This window comes from Bufo bufo, chromosome 3 (assembly GCF_905171765.1).
Source record: "Bufo bufo chromosome 3, aBufBuf1.1, whole genome shotgun sequence".
Lineage (NCBI taxonomy): Eukaryota > Metazoa > Chordata > Amphibia > Anura > Bufonidae > Bufo > Bufo bufo.
Genome location: NC_053391.1, coordinates 671,143,155 through 671,156,384, shown reverse-complemented (window position 1 = coordinate 671,156,384; position 13,230 = coordinate 671,143,155). Strand labels below are relative to the sequence as shown.

Sequence of the window (13,230 nt, the reverse complement as noted above, 5' to 3'; positions counted from 1 at the left end):
TGGCACTGTTATTTTGTAGGTATAGTATTTGGAGGCATTAGTAAGCAGAGTGGGCACAGTATTGTAGGTATCAGCAGTATGTAGTACTGTTGGTGCAGAGGAGACGAGACGCAGCTGACCTAATTGATCATGGTGGTCTGGTCCGAACGGAGAAGATGAGGAAAGAGAACCTCTATATCAGAATAGACATTATGTAGTGTAGTGTTGTCTATAATGTCCAAGTCAAACATGCCTTGAGCAGTAGGGCTGAGGGTATAGGGTAGATTGAGAATTTGGCATGGCGGTGCGGGCACCATTTCAGTTTTCACCTTAGGCAGTAAAAGAGGTATAATCTGCCCAGGCCACAACTTTTAAATGCACCTGTGTCCAAAGGACGCTTTTGTGGACAGAAAGAGAATAGCTGCCAGGAATAGCAATTCCAGGCTGGTTGTCCTGATTAGGGTCCCCAGCTATGACTTTGCTTGGGGCACCAGAAATGCCAAGCCTGTCCCTGCCTATGGCTTGCCATTTGTTGCAAAACTATAACGCCGCCACAAACTGGGGAGCTCTGTCCTACCAAAGTCACTGATAAAGTTCTTAAAATATGAAAAAGATGCAACAGATTTTTCACCCTAGTATACAAATCATTATGAATTCTCCAAAAAATAAAGGTTAAAACAGTTGCTTTATAATAAAATATAAAGATCATTCAAAACATAATAATTAAATAGTACTCAACCGCTGCCTGTATACAAGAGCATCTGAAGCTACTCAGCATGTGTGAACGACCACCTGTACTGGACACATGAAGTGGACATTCTGAGAGGAAATTAAACGAGCAGGGGGAATCATGTACATAAATTGATGTGGCTGTCAATATAAAATATCCTGGATATTACATTTCTGTAACGGTCACGTCCACACACACACAGGGGGGAGGATAGTGACCACTGCGCTCCACCCTCACCCCTGGCCCTGCCTACTTGCCTCACGAGTCCTGATGACAGGGGACAACTGGACGGCAGTCCCTAACTTAGGATATGTGCAGGGAAGACAGACAAGACAAAATACGGAACATGAACGGACCGAGTCAGAACCAAGAGAGCTACGCTGTACAACGGATTAAGCAAAGAATGGTCAGGAGAAGCCGGGGTCATAAATACCAGGAGAGCAGAGAAGTACAAGAGGAGTCCTAAGAGAGTAGTCAGGTGGGAGCCGAGGTCACAATACCAGGATGGATGCGCAGTACAGGAGGAGCAGGCAAAGGATCGTCAGGGAACAGGATCAGGTAAGTATTCAGTAGTCCAACAAATAGCCAGGAACCTAGAAATTAATAGGCAACCTGTGGCCAGCAGGCTGCCTGTATTTATAGTTGGGAGTGAGGGTCATGTGACGTGGCCAGCGTCACATGACCGACAGGCCAACCAGTCGAGCACCGAGTGATCAGCTCGGCGCTCAAGGCAGACTAGGAGCAGGGAGCCACCCAGCCAGCAAAGCCGCCCTGGGAATGAGGTCAAACACAGATCCTCATTCCCAAAGCTAAGCAACAGGTCTGCGGGAAATGGGGGACCGAGTGCACCTTCGGAACCCCGTGACAATTTCTGGTCACCGGAGCAGAAACAATAGGCTAATATTTTCTGTTTCCTGCAGCTCACATCTCAGTGTTGCTGTGTAGACAGGAGGAAAAGCCAGCAGAGTCATCTCATAATCATTAAAAGGAGAGGAACTTTAAGGGGTTGTCTCATCTGAGACATTGGTGACATATCGCTAGGATAAGCCACCAATGTCAGGCAGGTGTTGGTCCCAGAATTGAGACCCCCACCTATCTCCAGAATGCGCCCCCGAAAGTGAAGAAGAGTGCAGCGTGCTTTCAATTAATTTCTATGAAAGTTCTGGAAGGGCTGCCACTTTCCGCTCACTTCGGGGGTCCCATTCCGAAGGTCGGTGCAGGCCCCATGTATTCACTAGAATGTCAGATGATTTGGACCCATGAAAGGCTAGGTACATATATGCAAATATATGTAAAAGAGGCATGCCACATATGCGGACACCTCTCTATTAATTTCAGCTTAGGTGCATAGGCCACCTCACCAAGCAGGGCAGGGTTCAGGGGAACTCCATTCTGGATATAGGTGCAGGTTCCAGATGTTGGACCCATATCTATTTATGGCATATTCTGTGCATCTTCCCGAAATGTCTAAAACTCAATTTTCAAGACGCGCAATCTAAAAGGCCACCAACAATTAAAAGACAACTTCAGCCCTGCTACATCTGTTAAACAGAAGTGCATTTTATCACTTGCATTTAATCCACACAGGTAGCAGAATAATTGCAGATGAATCCTCTGTCAATGTAGAATGACAAGGGGTCCGATTTCAAAATGTTCCCATGCGCAGACTATGGCCCCAAACGACATTACTGCACAACACAAACTGCTACAGTCTATACCTCCCCCCCCTTTCCCCAATATGTAATTTCCCATTTAAATCAGTGACACTCACCCGAAGTGAAGATAATTTTCCTTGGATCCTGAAATGAAGAACAAAATAAAAACAGCAAATTGAAGGTCGTGTCTGGAATGGAATTGCTTTGTGTTAGGAATCAAATTTGAGAGTCCATAAACTGCTTAACTTTAATTATTAAGACACAAAACATTGACAAGCAAAATACTGACAAATGACATATTATCCTTCATGAATCTTCATTCCTGCAGCTCTGGGGTCCTCAGTCTCCTGTCATCTCCGGAATATAATATGTGATGAATATTGCTCACTCATTTCACTTGATAAATGAGTTCAGTAGAATAAATGGACATTCCCTTGTTTTGCCTGCCTTAGCCTGTAATGTCTATATAACACTTATTTTCAGGAATGGGCACCACAGCCATACTAGAATTAATGCAAAAAAAAATCTGATAATACATCACTATATTTCATCAATAAAAATAACACGGTCATATATTTTAACACAAAAGCTGGATTGGAACATACAGAAGCCACCTGAAAATCTGATTACTAGTGCCAATCACAAATTTACCAAGACAAGAGTGGGCAGAGAGAAGATCATAACTGGCCTTGTATCATTACTACAGGGAGTGCAGAATTATTAGGCAAGTTGTATTTTTGAGGATTAATTTTATTATTGAACAACAACCATGTTCTCAATGAACCCAAAAAACTCATTAATATCAAAGCTGAATATTTTTGGAAGTAGTTTTTAGTTTGTTTTTAGTTTTAGCTATTTTAGGGGGATATCTGTGTGTGCAGGTGACTATTACTGTGCATAATTATTAGGCAACTTAACAAAAAACAAATATTTACCCATTTCAATTATTTATTTTTACCAGTGAAACCAATATAACATCTCAACATTCACAAATATACATTTCTGACATTCAAAAACAAAACAAAAACAAATCAGTGACCAATATAGCCACCTTTCTTTGCAAGAACACTCAAAAGCCTGCCATCCATGGATTCTGTCAGTGTTTTGATCTGTTCACCATCAACATTGCGTGCAGCAGCAACCACAGCCTCCCAGACACTGTTCAGAGAGGTGTACTGTTTTCCCTCCTTGTAAATCTCACATTTGATGATGGACCACAGGTTCTCAATGGGGTTCAGATCAGGTGAACAAGGAGGCCATGTCATTATATTTTCTTCTTTTATACCCTTTCTTGCCAGCCACGCTGTGGAGTACTTGGACGCGTGTGATGGAGCATTGTCCTGCATGAAAATCATGTTTTTCTTGAAGGATGCAGACTTCTTCCTGTACCACTGCTTGAAGAAGGTGTCTTCCAGAAACTGGCAGTAGGACTGGGAGTTGAGCTTGACTCCATCCTCAACCCGAAAAGGCCCCACAAGCTCATCTTTGATGATACCAGCCCAAACCAGTACTCCACCTCCACCTTGCTGGTATCTGAGTCGTACTGGAGCTCTCTTCCCTTTACCAATCCAGCCACGGGCCCATCCATCTGGCCCATCAAGACTCACTCTCATTTCATCAGTCCATAAAACCTTAGAAAAATCAGTCTTGAGATATTTCTTGGCCCAGTCTTGACGTTTCAGCTTGTGTGTCTTGTTCAGTGGTGGTCGTCTTTCAGCCTTTCTTACCTTGGCCATGTCTCTGAGTATTGCACACCTTGTGCTTTTGGGCACTCCAGTGATGTTGCAGCTCTGAAATATGGCCAAACTGGTGGCAAGTGGCATCTTGGCAGCTGCACGCTTGACTTTTCTTAGTTCATGGGCAGTTATTTTGCGCCTTGGTTTTTCCGCGCGCTTCTTGCGACCCTGTTGACTATTTTGAATGAAACGCTTGATTGTTCGATGATCACGCTTCAGAAGCTTTGCAATTTTAAGAGTGCTGCATCCCTCTGCAAGATGTCTCACTATTTTTGACTTTTCTGAGCCTGTCAAGTCCTTCTTTTGACCCATTTTGCCAAAGGAAAGGAAGTTGCCTAATAATTATGCACACCTAATATAGGGTGTTGATGTCATTAGACCACACCCCTTCTCATTACAGAGATGCACATCACCTAATATGCTTAATTGGTAGTAGGCTTTCGAGCCTATACAGCTTGGAGTAAGACAACATGCATAAAGAGGATGATGTGGTCAAAATACTCATTTGCCTAATAATTCTGCACGCAGTGTATATTCCATCAATACAAATAACAGGAGCAGAAATTTTACCACAAACCCGTGATCTGGACTGGAACATACAGAAGGCACCTGAAAATCTGATTACTAGTGCCAATTATAAATTTACCAAGACAAGATCGGCCAGAGAGTTGTTTATAACTGGTCTTGTATCATTACTATATTCAATCAATGCAAGTAACAGGATCAGAAATTTTACCACAAACCAGCGATCTGGACTGGAACATACAGAAGGCACCTGAAAATCTGATTACTAGTGCCAATTACAAATTTACCAAGACAAGATCGGCCAGAGAGTTGATCATAACTGGTCTTGTATCATTACTATATTCCATCAATGCAAGTAACAGGATCAGAAATTTACCACAAACCCGTGATCTGGACTGGAACATACAGAAGGCACCTGAAAATCTGATTACTTGTGCCAATTACAAATTTACCAGGACAAGATCGGCAAGAGAAGATATAATAAGATATCTTGTATCATCAAGAACACACTATTATTTCTTGGATATGGGGAACTTGGCGCAGTGAAACATTAAAAACATAAATGTAGAATCCATCTGGAAATCTGATTACAAATGGCAATTCCAAATTTATCAGGACAAATTCAACCAGAGAGGAGATCATAAGAGGTCTTGTATGATCAAGAACACACCATTATATCTTGAATATGGGGCACTGGGATCAAGGAAACATTAAAAAAGTAGAGACTGCCTGGAAATCTGGTTACTAGTGCAAATTACAAATTTACCAAGACAAGATTGCGCAGAGAAGATATCTTAAGAAGTTTTGTCTCATCCAGAGGTGGACTGGGAACTTAAAGTGGCCCTGGAAAACAAACCTAAAAGTGGTCCTGGAAAAAAACCTAAAAGTGGCCCCATGTTATAGGTGGGTCCATATTGACAGAAGGCTGAGCATCACAAGTAGGTGGGTATAGCAATACCATAGTGCTAAATACCGACCAAGCAGTTGTCTCTGATTAAGATATGGAGCAAGGGGCTTAGGAGGTGAGATGTGGGCCACAGCAGTTGAATTCAGGAGGGGATGTGTGGTCGCTGGCTGAATACATGAGTACCTGATTCTCACAGCGTTAATTACGTTCTCCTTATGTAAAGGCCAGCAACAGAGAGGAGAGGTACAGTGGCCCCCTGGGCATCAGCCCACCGGGAAATTTCCCTGTAAGGTTAAGGTCTATGGCCAATCTGCCCCTGGTCTTATCAAGGACACTACCTTACATCTTGAATATGGGGCATTGGGAGAAGTGAAACACCAAAAAAAGAACTGCAAAAACCACTTGGAAATCTGATTACTAGTGCCAATTGCACATTTTTAAGGGGTTATTCCATGACTAATGTAAAAAAAATCATCATATAGTACAGGACAATCTCTTTCTAACAAAGCTAGAACCAGCCCTGGACCTCACATGGGTCCAGAGAGCGCCCATTTCTTTGCTCTGCTAGATTTATCTCAAGCTGGAAACTCAGGGGGAGTGTCTTTTCTGCTGCAGCTCAGGGGTCGTGTCTCAGCTCTCCCTATCACAGCTCAGGGGGCGTGTCTCAGCTCTCCCTATCACAGCTCAGGAGGCGTGTCCATGCTCTCCCTATCACAGCTCAGGAGGCAGTTGAAGGATGGAACTGAGCATGTGTGGCCACCTCAGTGAGCAGGACAAAGAAATAAGAAAACAAACTGCAGGTGGCGCTATAGAGGTAGATTTTATCAAATAACTCAGTGGCTATGTTTAATTTTTAATTACATGCAATTACAAAAGTAGTCAGATCCAGGTGCTGTTTTAAAAATTGTAGAATATTTTTTGTGGGACAACCCCTTTAATACGACAAGCTTTCTCAGCGCCCAAAGCAAAGGTTTATGCCAAACCACCTTTGGTCCCTGAAATCTAGCATATTTTTTGGAAGGACAACCATTCATTTAATTGTTCCCTGGTCTCCATGGAATACGGTGTTCCTTGGTAATCAGCCATTGCCTACATCTGAGCAAAGAGCTAATTCTTTTCAAGAAAAACGTTCTTTGGCTAGACCTTCTTCCTGCAGAAGCTGCTGTAAAAGTAGTATACTATAAATGGCTGCCCGTATAATGGGTAGAGGGAGCGTCTCATGAGGATCGACTCTCCATATCATAGAGATTTTAGCATGTATTTTGATGCAGGATACACTTGCCAAGTTCATGTAAAAAAAAAAAACATTGTGTGTACATTCCTTTAGATAAACCAAAAGCATATCACTACCACTTACCTCATTTTTGTAGTGGGCAACATTAAGTGCAATATATTCACTGTTGTAGTTTGTAGAAAAGTTAGCAGCATTAATGATGTGAGCGCCGACGTGGACAGCTAGAGAGAAGATGATATGGTTACTATATTGTCTGCTTTAGTACAGCACAGATGTAGCAGAGTCAAGACAAGTCATTTGGCATTATATGTGCACTTAGGTGAGATATTACTATATTGAAGTGAAACAGCAAATTCAGCTTTGCTACATCTGTTACATATATGTATAAGAAATCATCTTCATATTTATTATTGTGGACATGGGTTGTGATGCCCTTGTCAGTCACACTAGCGTTTTTCTTTTCCGGCATAGAGTTCTGTCCTAGGGGCTCAATACCGGAAAAAAACTGATCAGTTTTATCCCCATGCATTCTGAATGGAGAGTAATCCGTTCAGGATGTCTTCAGTTCAGTCTTTTTGAATTTTCAGGATGGAGATAATACCGCAGCATGCTACAGTTTTATCTCCGGCCCAAAAAAAACCGGAACATTTGCCTAAATGCCGGATCCGGCATTTTTTTTTTCCATAGGGATGTATTAGTTCAAATTGCTGCATTGACGCATGCGCAGACCTTTAAAAATGTGAAGAAAATAAATACCAGATCCGTTTTGCCTGATGACACCGGAAAAAACAGATCTGGTATTGCAATGCATTTTTCGGACTAATCAGGCATTTTTCAGACTGATCAGGACCCTGAACAGTCTGAAACATGCCTGATCAGTCAGAAAAAAATGACATGCTTTTGCATACAGTTTGCCTGATCAGGCAGGGAGTTCAGGCAACGGAACTGCCTGCCGGAATCAAACAACGCAAGTGTGAAAGTACCCTAAGGATTCAAAACGGTTTTGATCAGTTTCCTTTTAAAGGGGTTGTCCACTATTTGCCCATTTTGATCCTTGCTCTGTGGCCCCGTCTTTTCTGTGTATACCCCTGCTTAGAGATTTATCTCTCATAGACCAGGATCCTCAGAAAGAGGGACTGGAAAGTGAGTCAAGGGAATAGAAGGCAGAGCTGTGTATTTCCATAAAGCTTGAGGAACCTTGTGACAAACTGATTATGTTCGTCTTCTACTTCATGTTATCCATGTCCCCCATTGGTTGAATTTTTTTAAATCGCTCTATTCGTGTAGTTTGGTTGATATCCCTAGCCATGCTTCAAGGCTCTTTAAAGAGGTTATCCTAGTACATGATAATCTCTTTCTGACAAAGCTAGAACCAGCCCTGTACCTCACATGGATCCAGAGATCTCCCCATTCATTGCTCTAATTGTTCATTTCAGCTCTCTCCCTATCACAGCTCAGGGAGTGTGTCCATGCTCTCCCTATCACAGCTCAGGAGGCAGTTGATGGATGAAACTGAGCATGTGCGACCACCTCAGTTAGTCGGACAAAGAAATAAGAAAAAAAAAACAGCAGGTGGCGCTATACAGATACATTTTATTGAATAGCTCAGCGGCTATACTACATTTTTAATTACATGCAATTACAATAGTATTCAGATCCTGGGACTAGTTTGAAAACTGTAGAATATTTTTTATGGGACAACTCCTTTTAATGGGTCAGATATTAAATTAGAGGGTAGCTACCTATAGGTGGCACTAGACAGACAGTTCTCTTCCTTCCTGAGGAGAGCTAATTTGAATACTTTTTTTTTCCCCCAGGAAGCATTGCCTGTAAGACTGGATCTCCTCAAAGAGAACCAGTACCCCCTGAGAACTTAGGCTGAGTTCACACTTCAGTTATTTGGTCAGTTATTTCCATTAGTTATTGTGAGCCAAAACCAGGTGCGGGTCAAGAACACAGAAGTTCTAGAGAGAAGAATGGGAGGAAATAGGAGTCAGTCAGAGCTATATTTTTTCTCTAAAGCCTGGGTGACCTTGTCACAAAATTAGAACTGCTTAAAATGGTTGCATCAGCCAAGATACTTCCTCAGCTCAGGCCAGGAACATAACTGGAGCTCAGCTCAGGCCATGGACAGAAGATACACATTATGGTGGAATTCCGCTTTTACGTTTTACAAGGACATGTGACATAGTCACAAGTAATTTGTCAGAAGAGTATCACTGAGAAAGCAGATGTCAAGCAATCACCAGTCTTTTTTTTTTTTTTTCTTAACGACAGATAATTGCACCTCCCTCCGGGGTTCAAATCGCCAATTTCTGAGTCACCACTCTTCCCTGTCCATGAGACATACAATGGGAAGCATGTGCGGATGAATGACAACCGGCACTAAGCACATATGGCTGCTCTATGAAAGCCAGCAGAGAAATGAGATGAAGGGCCTCGGTGGGAAATCAACCACAATAAACAAGAAGCCACTGGTGTGGGGGGGGGGGGGTCCGTATCCAACATAACACATCTGTAGTGTACGAGGACACCAGGGATGGTGGACAGGGGGCTTCGTTATCACACCACTGTCTGCGGAGAGCTGACTTCAGCATCAACCACCAGATAATTGCTAATCGTGGTTTTCCCATCTGCTGCAGACACTTAGCCAGACGATGACATCACCGACAATCTGTAAAAAAAGGTTGACACGGGCAAACGAAGGGAAAATTAAACAATTTAAAACGTCCATTCCCATATGTTCTAGAGCTGCCAAGTCACACCGTCCGAGCATGTAAAAGAGCATCAGGAGAGTGACATTCGCTCTTTAGCAGAGTGCAGCTCAGAGTCATTATATGGGGAGCTTATTTGGCAGGGAAATATACTGAGCTCAGGTGCCCATAGTATATAGAAGAAAGCAAGCAAATATTTTACAGGATAAGAGCAAGCGGGCCCTTAGATTTTGGGGGTCCCTAAAACAGGAGGAACCAATCTAGTTGCACAATGGAGGGATATACTTCACCATAAAAATGAACCGTACTATGTGCCATTCCTGCACACCCTTAAGGCCAATGATTGGCTGGCGGTGATGACTTGCATGTGCAGCGAGCCCAGGAGTGGGGGAGAGGATAGGAGTGATAGTAGTAAAATGGCGGTTGTAGTGGTTATTCACTCTGATGCTCCCCTGGGCCGTACAGTCATGGGAGGGAGCACCTTTCTTCCCTTTGAGGCACACCGTGGTACTGGGGTTTCTCCTGCCTGAAGGTGGATCGGGGTGCCCTTGATGGTGATGAATGGTAAGGTGCAAACCAATAATGGTATGGCGGTGCAGTGTGACGGTGCAGGCAATAATGACACCAGGTTAACAGCAGAACGGTTCTTTACTGAAGAATCATGTTCAGAGTCAGTTCTCAGCATGCATGGACTGGCAGTTCTTCCACAATTTTGCCATTTCACAGATCTTACAGATCTCATGTTGCGAATGTAGTTGATAGGCCAAGATGTCACTTTAAAGTAGTTTTCCCTCGCACTGCGCTTCGCTAACCCACACTTAAGCATCAAGAAACTTTTTTTTCACTATGCAACCACAGTGCAGCCCCCAAGGTCGGACTAAGTTCTATATCTTTTTTACAAGTTGCTGTACTTGCAGTTAATGGTTCTACAGGTTTCCACAGCAGAATATAGTATGGTGGGCATATCCAGATCCTGCCTTTGTCAAGTCTGTTTAGGCACCAGAAGACTTATCTCCTGAGCAGGTTGGCTGTGGAGCCTATAAGCTTTGTTTTTTGGCAGTTTATCTCCACAGAGCTTTTACACGCAACTCCTCTTGACAATGGAATGCTCCTCAAATATATATTTTACTCTTTTCTGCACTTTAGCGGGTTTCAGTGGCGTGTCCGGGGGGGGGGGGGGGGTCCGCCTCGGTTCTCACAGGGGTGCCACTGCTAGGTCCAGAAACAATGAGCGCTTCCATCCATAGATGGAAGCGCTCATTGCTGAAGCGCTGACACCCACATACTGCGGCGGAGCATGAGAGCGGAGCACATAGTTCCCTGCACCGCCGCCGATCACCGCCATAGGCTTCAGACCTAGTAGGCCTGAGGCCTATGCGGTAGTGAAATCTCGGCGCAGGCACTCGCGATGATGTCATTGCGCGCGCCTGTGCCGGGATTTAGCAGCACAGTGCCAGGACTCTGCGAGCAAGTGAAGGTGAGTATTTAGCTTTTATTTATTTATTTATTTATTTTATGCGCCAACTTTGGGGGACATGAGTAGGGGTGCACACAGGAGGACATGTTGAGGGAAAATATGGTGGGATACTGTGTGGGGGCAAATTATTATGGGAGGGATTACTATGTGGGGGCAATAATTATGAGAGGGATTACTATGTGCGGGGAGAATTACTATATGGGCAATGTGGGGGAAACTACTGTGTGGGGGGCAGTGTGGGGGACACTACTGTATGGGGGCAGTGTGGTGGACACTACTGTATGGGGGCAGTGTGGGAGAAATTACTGTGTGGGGGACACTACTGTGTGGGGGCAGTGTGGGGGACACTACTGTGTGGGGGCAGTGTGGGGGAAATTACTTTGTGGGGGAAACTACTGTGTGTGGGAAATTACTGTGAGGGAAATTACTGTGGGGGGACACTACTGTGTGGGAGAAATTACTGTGTGGGGGACACTACTGTGTGAGGGAAACTACTGTATGGGGGAAACTACTGTGGGGGAAAAAACTACTGTGTGGGGCAGTGTGGGGGAAATTACTGTGGGGGAAGTGTGGGGGACACTACTGTGTGGGGGAAACTTCTGTGTGGGGGCAGTGCGGAGAAACTAGTGTGGGGGACACTACTGTATGGGGGAAGTGTGGGGGAAACTACTGTGTGGGGACAGTGTGGAGGAAACTACTGTGTGTGGGAAACTACAGTATGGAGCAGTGTGGGGGAAATTACTTTATGGGGGAAACTACTGTGTGGGGGCAATGTGGGGGAAATTACTGTGTGGGGGACACTACTGTGTGGGGAAAGAGTGGGGGACACTACTGTGTGGGGGAAGCTACTGTGTGACTGTGTGGGGGAAACTACTGTGTCAGGGAAACTACTGTGTGGGGGCAGTGTGGGGGAAATTACTCTATGGGGGAAGTGTGGGGGAAACTACTGTATGGGGGCAGTGTGAGGGAAACTAGTGAATAAGGGCAGTGTGGGGGAAATTACTGAGTGGGGCCAGTGTGGGGGAAATTACTGTATGGGAGCAGTGTGGGGCAAATTACTGTATGGGGGCATTGTGGCGGAAATTACTGAGTGGGGCAGTGTGGGGAAATTACTGTATGGGGGACACTACTGTGTGGGGAAAGTGTGGGAGACACTACTACAGTATGTGGGGAAAGTGTGGAGGACACTACTGTGTGGGGTAAACTACTGTGTGGGGGAAACTACAGTATGGGGGCAGTGTGAGGGAAATTATTGTGTGGGGGTCACTACTGTGTGGGGGAAACTACTGTGTGGGGGCAGTGTGGGGGAAACTACGGTATGGGGGCAGTGTGGGGGAAACTTCTGTGTGGGGGCAGTGTGGGGAAACTAGTGTGGGGGACACTACTGTATGGGGGCAGTGTGGGGGACACTACTGTATGGGGGGCAGTGTGGGGGAAACTACTGTGTGGGAGACACTACTGTGTTGGGAAAGTGTGGGGGACACTACTGTGTGGGCGCAGTGTAGGGGAAATTACTGTGTAGTGGCAGTGTGGGGGACACTACTGTGTGGGGGCAGTGTGGGGGAAACTACAGCATGGGGGCAGTGTGTAGTAAACTACTGTGTGGGGGCAGTGTGGGGGAAACTATTGTGTGGGGGACACTACTGTATGGGGGCAGTGTGGGGGAAATTACTGTGTGGGGGACACTACTGTGTGGGAAAAGTGTGGGGAACACTACTGTGTGGGGGCAGTGTAGGGGAAATTACTGTGCGGAGCAGTGTTGGGAGAAATTACTGTATGGGGGCAGTGTGGGGGAAATTACTGCATGGGGGACACGACTGTGTGGGGAAAGTGTGGGGGACACTGATATGTGGGGAAAGTGTGTGGACACTACTGTGTGGGGGAAACTGCTGTATGGGGAAACTACTGTGTGGGGGGCAATGTGGGGGAAATTACTGTGGGGGGCAGTGTGGGGGAAATTACTGTGTGGGGGACACTACTGTGTGGGGAAAGTGTGGGGGAAAGGACACTACTGTGTGGGGGCAGTGTGGGGGACACTACTGTGTGGGGTAAACTACTCTGTGGGGTAAACTACTGTGTGGGGGCAGTGTGGGGGAAATGATTGTGTGGGGCAGTGTGGGGGAAACTACTGTGTGGGGGGAAGTGTGGGGGAAACTACTGTGTGGAGGCAATGTGGGGGAAACTACAGTATGTGGGCAGTGTGGGGGAAACTACTGTATGGGGCAGTGTGGGGGAAACTACTGTGTGGGGGACACTACTGTATGGGGGCGGTG

At 45.2% G+C, this 13,230-nt stretch overlaps 1 protein-coding gene across 2 annotated transcripts in view; it reads right to left on the bottom strand.

The window, feature by feature from the left end:
* The window catches only part of NOX4 (NADPH oxidase 4), a 260,925-nt gene that overhangs the window by 200,954 nt on the left and 46,741 nt on the right, over positions 1–13,230 (bottom strand). For both annotated transcript variants that reach the window (XM_040426362.1, XM_040426363.1), the window contains 2 exons: positions 6,890–6,987; positions 2,481–2,508 (listed from right to left, as the gene is read on the bottom strand). In XM_040426362.1, the coding sequence (XP_040282296.1) occupies positions 2,481–2,508; positions 6,890–6,987 (126 nt within the window). The remainder of the gene's footprint in view (positions 1–2,480; positions 2,509–6,889; positions 6,988–13,230) is intronic.